Source organism: Opisthorchis viverrini (assembly GCF_000715545.1).
Source record: "Opisthorchis viverrini unplaced genomic scaffold opera_v5_38, whole genome shotgun sequence".
Lineage (NCBI taxonomy): Eukaryota > Metazoa > Platyhelminthes > Trematoda > Opisthorchiida > Opisthorchiidae > Opisthorchis > Opisthorchis viverrini.
In genome coordinates, this window is record NW_008751695.1 from 1,887,984 (window position 1) to 1,898,807 (window position 10,824).

Sequence of the window (10,824 nt, forward strand, 5' to 3'; positions counted from 1 at the left end):
TAGAAGTGAGTCGGGGGTGGGGGTGTGGGTTCGTTCACGTGCCTGATCAGTCAGAATCATATATACTGCTTGAAACCTAAAGCTTTGGGTAATACTCAGTGATTTTGTTTACCGCTCCTCCTTTTAGAATCCTCATTGATGGCTGCCTGCCCGTGTTTAGTGTGGATCTGAACGACAAAATTGTGAAATCCTTGTTTGAACTGGTCACCAACGTACCTTTTCCTGAACCTGACAAACGACTGACAACTCCAGAGAGCCCCTCAGATGTTCTTAAGGTAAGTGATGACGTTTGACTATATTTTAACTGTCGACTTCTGAGACCGCTCTTGATCACGATCTCGTTTCAACAAACTTGCGTGTAGTCATGAATACTCACTGCCCTGCTATCCGAATTCGGAGCATTCGATTTCACCAGACGAATTTTTTTATTGCGCGATCATATTACCATTGAACCCTTCAGTGACAGCTTCGTCTTTTGTCTCATCGGTTTACGTTAAACAGGATGCTGTTGTTCTCCCCGGTGCGATCCCATCTCGAGACGTATTGCGTGCTGCTCGTCAACTAAATCGCAGTGCCAGTATGTCAACCGTGGGCAGCTGGTTTTCAGATAATCTGGATGAGTTGGAGGAGGGTGAGGAAGAAGATGCTGACTTGCTGTCCGACCACAGCGACGATGAACCGGGCGATGAGGGCCCAAGAGAAGATCAATCTTTAGCCACCCGCTCTTCCAATTTGGACAGTGGGGTTGAAGGGGATGATGTGCGAATCAAAGCAAACAAGGTATGAAATACCCAATTTTTCTGTTCTACTTCATTGTGGTCCAAAAACAGTATTGAAGTCAGTCTGCGTGAAGTGTTATCAAATTATACTTCTCGCCTTCCTTGTTTCGGCCTGGCTATCGACCTTTCAAAGCAACGTTAATGTGACATCTAGCCATCTTTAGTCGTCCAGTAAAGAATCGATCATTATAACTGATTTTTATTGATGTTTGGGGGCGAGATGGCTCAGTGGTTAGAACGCGGATTTACTGGAAGGTTCGTGGCTCGAACCCGACCTCTGTATCTCGACTTCCCCTGTCTAGGCTTGGGCAACCTAGCAGCATTCCAGCCTTCGTGTTTCCTTCGGCTGGCATGGCAGCCAGACACCGAAAGGGTGTTACAGCTGAACGATTATCTATCATTATTTCATTTGCTGATGTTTTACTAGTGTTCACTGACAGCTGGGACTATTATTGTTGGCGAGAACTGGTTTGTTCACTCTAGGCAGGTGAGACAGTGGACATTCAAACGCTCTGTTATCCGTTAGGAAGTGAATGTGTTTTATCGGTATCCGCTGATTATAGTGTCCGGAAAGCGTCAGTTTAACAGAACGGAGTGTCCAGTTTTCAAATGCTATCAATCCTTCTCTGCGGTGTGTAAAACTCGCTTTTCCGTGAAGAAAATACATACGTACACCAGCACACATACACTAGCTAACGGACGCAATGAGCAGTGATTTGTCAGTGGTATAGATGGATGCTCAATAACCGATCGACTGAAAATGTGCGGTCTCCACTGGCTAAATAGCGTTCTAGAGAGAGCCGACCCTCCGCCCAGCGTTGTTTGTCAGTTTCCAAATTTAAGATTAGCGATCAGCGGATGCAATGGTGATGAGCTGTGCAAACCTTGACCGTACCGCTTCGCGAAATCGTTGTTGGTTCTCTACCAGACTGGGAATCAGGTAGCACCCACAATTGGTGGTTGGAGGCACCTTCCGATATGGAGATGTGTCTAATCATATCCTTGGTTCGTATCCGGATACCAGTCGCCCCTAATGACCGAACATCACATCATTTGGACGGATGTGTCACGTGCAGGGTACGGACCAAACGAAGGCATGCCCTGATTGGTCAGAATGCCAGCCATTCCGGGTCGAGCGTTTTGGACTCTATGCTTCTCGTCCCCTCACGGAGATTCTAGCACCACCTTGTGGAACTCTCTGTGATTACCCTATAAATACAGTTGTAGTAATCTTTCTTTGTCTCTAAAAAGGGCTGTCTAGAGCTACCGTGCCTTTTGGTGTACCCTAGTGGGCGGAGCAGAAAGCCAACGGACCGATACAGAGTTGCACTACCGTCCACCAAGTCGCAACAGTTCGAGTATTCTGTGTCCGATACCGCGGTTTTCATTACAATTTTTCCTCTTGTGTGACTACGTGAGGCGACTGGACAAAGATGACCATCAAAGGTCTGTTGAACGAGTAGTACTTTTTTAGAAATTCTCTCCTTAGATAAACAACATACCTGTGTAATCATTCATCTGAACGCATGATAAATTTTCGCTTTGGCGTAGTTTTCTATCAGGCTTTGACGGTAAATTCACACCACCTTCACTTCTCTTCTTACCAGGCAGCTCGAAGAATGCAACGGGAGGCGGCCATTCGTCGCCGTCGAAGTGCTAATTTGATTGATCTCAAAATAGAATTCGTGGTACGCATGGTAAGTATGGCGTATTTGACCGATTAATGTTTTCTAATGGGTATGATCTCAGGTGGGACAGTTGGACAAGTGGAAGCGGAAGTGCCCTTCACTGTTTCTTCGTTTCACTTTATTGTACCTTACTGCTGTTCGGTTGGTTGCCCATTCGCACTAAATTTGCATAGAGTATTGAATCAGCTTTTTTCTACCATTGTTTTTGATTCGGGTGACCTTCGGGTGCTCTACCGGTGTACGAAAGGCGGCCAAAAGATCCGCTGGTGTTTTTTGCACATGCCAGCCGTTCGCTTAAAGAGTGCTGTGCAACGTGGAAGGTAACCCACGCTGAGAGCGGTATACTTATGCCTATATTTCTATTCCATCTTGGGCGGAAAGCATTGAACACATGCCACTTTTACCTCCAAATGTCTATCTCCTGAGGCAGGCTCGGTCAGTTTCAGGAATGTCTCGAATGCACACTGTGGAAGTACGTCAGTCGGCTACGCTGAAGTCTCCGATTTCTATTCGCAAACTATTATCAGTTCCTTTTAACAAGACGTTACTCATCTACATCAGGTTTCGCCAGGCACCGTCGATGCACCGTTGAATGTCTTTTTTGCCTATCTGTTGCGTAATATGTTGGGACCAAATATCAAAAGGCGGAAACTTGCTGCTTTATTTCGTCTCTTTTGTGGAGGGCTCGGTGGGTGCATCCATGCAGATGGATAAGAACCCAATCTTCAACGTGGTAGTTTCCAATCATACGAATGCTGCTTAGTGAATTAGGTTGGTTAACATACGGGGTGTTTTCATATTGTTGTCCAACAGAACGATGTCACTGCTATATTCCGCGTTGCCACATACCCAAACTTGAGGAGCGAACTGGGCCCCACAACGCCCCTGACCGTCATCCGCATGCGACAACGAATTAAGGGCTTACTTCGTGTGCTGAGTACTCCAGTTTGTTTTCTGGTTACACTGATCTTTAGTGCAGCAACGGTGCGTCACTTTCTGTGGACATCGTAGTGCCATGCTTTTGATGGAGGGTGCACCTCTAACCTTTACACAACCGAGTCCAACTTTCAAGGCAGCACGGAACATGCGGCGAACAAGTGATCTGTGAAGCCAGCATGACCATTGAATTGAGAGGGTAATCTCCTCCCAATCCACCGGCGATGATTTACATTTTCGCCGTTTTTGGTTTGGAATCAGTGTTTAGTTAACTCTACCAAACTGTCACCAATAAAGTTATAGCGCTTAACACTCGCTGACCCTTTCATTTCTGTGAAAAAAGCACCACGAGAAACAAACACCGAATAAAAATTCCTCAGTAGCGGATAGATGGTAGCATATCTGTCTGAAGCATTTCAGTGGGGCGCAAAGAGCGCGATTACTTGTTTCTGAAGACACCCATTTCTGACCATCCTCAGACGCCTGGAAGCACATCTTAGATTTCCAAACGACTCGGCAGCTAATTTCCTACGTCATTAACTGTTACTGGTTATGATTCCCAGTGTTTCCAAATCAGATATCGCTATCTTTTTGAAGCATTTTTGGCTGCTCCATTTCAAAGCAACCGTCTAAGTTTTCTATCGGCTAAAGATGGCACTTCTAAATAATAGGTCAGCAATTAAAGATGATGACTGTTCACTTAAGAGGTTACTGCAAGCGAAAAATTGCGACCGAACGTTTAACGGAAAATTTCAATCACCAGAAAGTGCGGAGTTTTCAAAATGTTGAATACAAAACACTGGATTTGTGGAATCGCTCCGACGGTCGTATTTGCAAGTGAGGACCGGGAAGGCTGATGGTGCTTACTGTGTGCATCATACCATTTCGTGACTGCATCTACTTTAATCAAACAATAACCTTCCATTTTTATTTCAGATCCAAGTACAGCTCATCCAAAGGGCCGAGCAACAGTCTAGTCATAAGGGCATAGACACAGTAATCTTGGCCTTGACGGTTCACGACGTGGGAACCCAGGTTCTGAAACGCCGCTGGGATCAAGAGTTGCACGTAAGTTGGCCTTCGTTGACCTGGTTGATTAACTGCGTGCATAGTACAAACCTCTGGAAAATGTTGAGATATACATTAGTGTATGAGCTTTAACAGTTACTGTTTTTTGCCCGGTTTCCACTTTATTTTCCCATTGATTCGTCTTTTAGGTGCTCATTTCTTAGGAAGCATGTCTATTCTGGACAGATAATATGATACGCTCGTTAATGATTATATTGTATGATTGCCTTTGATACGTCGTCTTTCCCCTCGATCGAGACTAGATGTACTGGATTGCGTGGCCAGGTTCAGTGTTTCACTGGAAGTTGTACAGTCTATCTCAGTGATTTCCAACTTACACATTTCTGTCCGGAATTCGTACTGGCATTTGTGCGTTCAGACACATCTAACGATGGTGCCTGACGGGCCATCATCGTTTTTCATACCAGAGATGTGCGTTCAGACACATCTAACGATGGTGCTAGCCCTGACTGGCCATCATCGTTTTTCATACGAGAGGTTTTCCAACCTGAATTCCAGTTATCAGCGAACCACCAATGTTCAGCATTGTTTTTGCTGCTCGTTATCATTGTTTCTAACCAAAGCCTGTCGTGTGACGGAGAGAGATGGACCTTCCATATAACAGAAACCCATCTTACGTATATAGTCATTCTAATGGGTTGGGACAGCTTTTCCTCATTTCCGTTCCAGTTACTCGAATGTCGGTATGTTTTTTTTATATAAGATATAAATAAGCCTTTAGCCCAGCCTGCCATGTATCCGAGTGTCTTTTCTGCTTTATATTTTTTTTCCGTAGGATATCTTTTTACTACAATGCAGTCTTCCTTCCCGGTCCGGTTTTTCTAAAAGGCTCATGTGGGAACTTTGTCAGTCTCAGTGCCACGCTACTCTGACCGCCGAACGGGTGAACCCCTGTGCTTGGCAAAAACAAAGCGCCATGTAGAAGGCCATCATTTGCTTGCCGTCCACCTACTTGTGGCTGAGAAAAGCTGTCCTGACTTCGTGGTACGCTACAATAATGTCAGGCATCACCTACAGTGCGAGTTCAAGTCTTTGGAGGTCAGTATCCTGTCTCTTCGCCCTACGATTTCTTAATATTTCCACCCTTTTCTTGTTCACTCATTCACTCTCTCGGATTCACATTCAATTTTTTCCAGCTCTGTGTGCACCAAGAGGCCACACTTCTGCTCATTGATTTCTTCACTAGTCTTCTTAATCAACTTGTTTTACCGTCCGAACCCGAAGAAGCGGAAATGAAACCAGAAGCCGAGCTTACAGGAGAGGCAGAATGGGCTGCTAAAGTTGGTGATAAGGAAGGACTCGGTGCTCTTCAGCAGCGTGCTGCTCTGGAGGACGCAGCCGCCAAGGAGCTTCCGGTTCGATTAACGGCAGTAGCTGCAATTGAAGGACACCTTGCAAGGAAATATGAACGTCGTGTCATTCGCATCGATGCTTCCACGTCGGCAGCCAAGTCTGGTATGATCAGTTTAACCATCATGCATTCTTCCACTTCGTTACTTCTTAGAGGTATTTATTCTGTGGTGTTTGTATGAGTGACTCCCATATGCTGTCGTACACCGCTGCAGCGACCTGTGTAATCATTTTTGCTTCACTAATAGTAGTTTCCGTTTGTTGCATGAATAGTGAAAACCACTGTGACACCACTCCGCTTTTACTGCTTTTTGACTTTCACGCTTGGAATTCTATTCCGCGCGAATTCGTTTCCGACACTGCTCTACGCCTTGTCGTGACGCCCACTTCCACTAGAATCTACTACAGTGGCCGAGTTCTCATGGTTATTCAAGCATCGCGGTCGACGTCTGCTATGCTTTGATCGCTCGATCTCGCTGGGATTAAGCTGGGAACGGGGTTACCGAACGGATGGGACTGTTTTACCTGTCCTATGATTTTCTCCATTTACCATCATTTAACTCAGAATATCCGCAGTTTGCCACAACTGTTTTCGGTACTGTAATCGCAGCTAACGGGCTTTCGATGGGGCTGCTTTTTCTAGAAGCGCAATTAACGTTGACTGGGGAAAGGCTTTGGGGAGGTCAAGAGAAAATTCCTCCTTAGGAATTCATCATTTCTATTGTGAAATGAAGTGGTTTGTTTCTGTGAGCGAACGAGTATTTAACACTACAATGAAATCAGCGTTATTTGAAGAATGGGAAAAACCTAAGCCGGATTACGAGCTACCTGACAAACATTTCTTTCAGCATACCTTTAATCATTACCCTCGGATGTTTGTAGCCGGATTAGATAGGAAAGTTTCTTCTAGTTGTTACTATACTTCTATCGGAGAGAACATTGGTCACTCAAGTTGCGTGATTGATTTTCGGTTTATGCACTGAGCCAGGCATTTAGGTTGTATCCATTTCACCAAGTCAAGATGACGTTATCAATGCGTCGTTGTCAAGCTTCTGCGACGCACCGCACCGTTTCGTTTCACAATAGCGCACTTACGGTGTCATATTGATTCGTGATGAGACGTTCGCAACCTAATCGAACCTGCTCAGACATGATCTGTCAGTGAGTTTCCCTAGGGAATACAGATGCTGTTATTAAGGCACCAATATAACCCTTAACGTTCTTTGTCTCAAATTAGGTGTCCAGATTGCTGTTTAACTAATAGGCATACCACCTGTATTTCAACTACCCGATGCTCGTGACCGTTTGTTTCATGTGTGCAACACTGCTAAGTTGAGGCCGCCCTAGGTAAAGCGAACTCACAGAGACTGAAAAAGTAGAAATTTTCTACGAAACGAGCTCTGTTACTAAATGAATGCTACACATTCAGCTTTAGAGTGCTTACGCATGTTCTTTGTGGCCGTACTCATTTGGACACGTGCCGCTGTAGTCCGCTTGTTTTCGACAGTGTTGCTTGAAATCTGCGTCATTCTGGTGTGTTTATAAACAGTTTTGTCTTTTGGATAGTCGACTCTCCCCTGTTTGATCTCAATCAATTCCCTCAGATGTTGGTAAGTGAAGGTAGCGCTGCAAGCACTTCTGTTGTTCGTAATTAGATATTAGACATGTTTCACGATATGCATGAGGAATCTCTTACGACAATTACCTTCCAAACTTTTATGTGGTCGTTTACTCTCGATTTCACATCGGCAAGGTTGCTGCGACTGGAGGTAAAGTTGGAATAGCGATGCCTCCAAATTGAATACTAGCTGCGAAAGAACTTGGCTATTTCAGTCTCACAACTCACCTTTCTTCCCCACTTCATTTACGTTCGGTTCTGTTTTTGTCGTGATAGAACAGACTGTTGACGTAGAGCTAGTAAAAGGACTGTTGTTCGCGCTACCTACGTGTTGTGTTTTTTTTCTGACGGCATCGCCTCAGCATGTCTGTGCTTTAAATTTCGCATTGTTATTTTCTACCTCCAAATAGGCCAAACTATGCTTATTCGTGAAATAGATATGACACAGTGGCTAATCAATGCCACCTTGGATAAAGTCTCTTTGACATTGTGTTCCGAAAACTCGGATGTCTTGTCCACGACGATACATGGGCTACGTGTGGACATACAAATGACGTATTTGACCATAGAGCTGTCCGCCATACTCTCGGAGCTCAGCGTGACTGATCGAATCGAATCTACGAATTACCGTAAGGTCAGTTATCGTCCATACCTTCAGTTTTCTCGCTGGAATTGTACGCTAGCGTATTATTGACTTAACCACTTTAGTTCCGAGTTTCATTATTTATTTGATAAATTGTGTCGAAGGCCTTGACATACACGATCATTGCTGATAATGTCGTGCCCTACGCAGTTATTCAAGGGCGTATATATATATATATATATATATATATATATACTCCAAAAATCTACCTGGAAGCCACTTCCAGTTCAAATGAAATCAGCTTGTGTTTCATCGCTATACCATTTGTACCAGCGGTATTTTTTGATCATTGAATAGGTCAGGACTGATATTCCAGTGATGCGAGGACTGATGACTGTGGTCTTGTTGCACGAATGCACGCCGTTGATGTGATGCCGTGCCGTTGCGTGTTCTTTCTGCGTTAAGTAGGAAAGTGAATGAGCCAATGCCGATAGAAACCGACTAGATATGCAGAACGGAAACCTCTTGTGGTCTGCAACTTTGACAAAACGGCTGGTGAACTCCACTGTCAAGGAAATCGGATTTCTTATTGAGTTGAATTCACAAATTTTACGATATTCTGTCGGTGTGATCACTACTCATTTCAAGGCGGTAGCATATTTTTCAAGTTTCTGGGCCCAACGCGTTTTTACTTCAAGTTTAATTGTCGCGAATCTGCAAGTCTGTGTGCATCTAATGACTTGAAGTCGCCCCAGACGAATTCCAATTTTGTCGATCTAACTCGCCTGTTTTGCTCAAGCTATACTTTATTTCCTTGTCTTCACAGTAAGATTCGTGTGCCTTTCGCTGCACGTATGCATGTGATTCAGTCTGACCTCAACTGTTCTCTGTCTAGATATTATGGGTCGACCCAGCAGAAAGTATCGTGTCCCTCCAACTGACGCAATTCACTCAGGGTACGCGATTGCTCGACAATGCATATAATCCAGACAAAGTGGACATGGCCTTGAGTCTTCAAATCGGAAAGGTGCACTTGGTTTTCCTGAACCACTTCATCATGCGCGTTGTGGTGAGTGATTCGCTGATTCCGTTATAGCCAACCCTGGTCAGTTAAATTCATGAATTCTTGTGGCGTTCACTGGATTTTCGTAACCTGTGGTCTATGACTGCTTACGAAGCTCTTCCGTATCACACTCACTGGTGACCTCGTGATACAATCTCTCAGTCTTTCTGTTTTTACCGATTGCAACTGTTTTCATTTCGGCACTTTATCACCTGTATTTCCAAATATATTGAAGTTCAATGCCTCTCTGAAGGCTCTGGAGTGGACGCACGCTTGCTGAATGAATGTTATCGATCTAATTCTCGGCAATTATTATGCCCACTGGTTCCATTTGGTTTCGTTTAGTTTACGGCTTTATGTAGAAGTTCAGTTCAGTCCAATCTATTCAGCTTATCAGCGATAAACCATGCACAAGGGGTACCTCCGGTTCGGGCTTATACAGTTTCGAAAACGCCAATGACCCACGGAAGCGACTTTTCTTTCTACACAACCCTTCGGAACTGACTTTTGGTCTCGGCGTTTTCATGTAAATTTGAAAACCTGTTAGCCTGTGATAGTAAAGCACACTTCTAAATCTTTTTTATATCGGATTGCCNTCTTTGCGACACTTCTATTCGCTGTTCAGGTGTGATAATGTCTCTTTCCCTATTCAACACATTGCCGCAGAACTTTATGAATGCGTTCCAATCGAAAACTGAGGCGATACTGAACAAGGTTCATGATCTCTCCGATGCTGCTGCTCAGCAGGTACGTCTTTGGAATAAGAGTTTATCTTTCTGAACATTTCCACAAGGTTTGGTATAAAATGATTGACCAATATTGTTGTAGTATCAAAGGAACATGTAATCGGTCGCGACTCTTATCTTTTGCCCAGTCCCAAGTCACTATTTATTACAGTAACGAAGGTATTCATATCTTCATGTTGTTATTGCATGCTTCTTTACATTCCTTTTCCATATCACAAGCCACGTGATCTTGTGGTTTTCCCCCTTATCCGGACCTGTTCAGTCTGTGCTTGCTTCCACCCGATCCACTGTTTCCGATCTAGCTGTGTTAGCACCTTAGACAAATGTGTACATCCGGAACATCGCACAATCGTTGTCTCGATACCGCGGACTTCACACTGATTAGCGTTCCAGTGCAGGGAATAAAGTAGAGCAGCAAAGTCGTGTTTATTTGGTGGTGTTCGTTGATGACGACCACCAGACAATCTTGGTTGTGAGATATTTCCTCACATCACCTGTAGGATTCGGATGTGGTGTTCTGTCTATCTATGGCAGTGAAGAACCGGTGTTGAACACTGATGTCATGCCGTCGATGACGATGATGTTTCTGTCTATCTAACTATCCTGGTCGTACCTACGAGAGATGGGCTACTGCTTTAATACGGCCATATTTCGACTATGGGCGGATTAGTTTCTTCTTCTTCGGGGTTACCATTAGGAGGAGTATACTGTATTCACTTTGCTCCACCGCTATCCGAACAGTTCCAAAATTTTGTATTTCTTTACTCGTTTTTTGCTCATAAAGTTGCTAACTAGTTCACTGCTTCGCCAGACGTTGGTAGTTTCATATCATCCTCGTTCCGTCAGTCGGTTTGCGGATTAAATAGCACACCTTTCATTTAATGAATCCTTTATTTTGTGGAACGAATAAAGAATGGTTTTGAATTTTGACAGCAAGTCCTTGGGAGCCTATGGAACAGATCGGAAGAGCGG

The 10,824-nt window shown here is 44.3% G+C and overlaps 1 protein-coding gene across 1 annotated transcript in view; it reads left to right on the forward strand.

Annotated features, from left to right (window-relative positions):
* The window catches only part of T265_02944 (hypothetical protein), a gene marked incomplete at both ends in the record, with an annotated part of 104,689 nt that overhangs the window by 26,044 nt on the left and 67,821 nt on the right, over positions 1-10,824 (forward strand). The window contains 9 exons of the mRNA XM_009167308.1: positions 128-275; positions 502-780; positions 2,387-2,476; positions 4,340-4,471; positions 5,321-5,530; positions 5,629-5,947; positions 7,871-8,094; positions 8,939-9,112; positions 9,773-9,853. Of these exons, the coding sequence (XP_009165572.1) occupies positions 128-275; positions 502-780; positions 2,387-2,476; positions 4,340-4,471; positions 5,321-5,530; positions 5,629-5,947; positions 7,871-8,094; positions 8,939-9,112; positions 9,773-9,853 (1,657 nt within the window). The remainder of the gene's footprint in view (positions 1-127; positions 276-501; positions 781-2,386; positions 2,477-4,339; positions 4,472-5,320; positions 5,531-5,628; positions 5,948-7,870; positions 8,095-8,938; positions 9,113-9,772; positions 9,854-10,824) is intronic.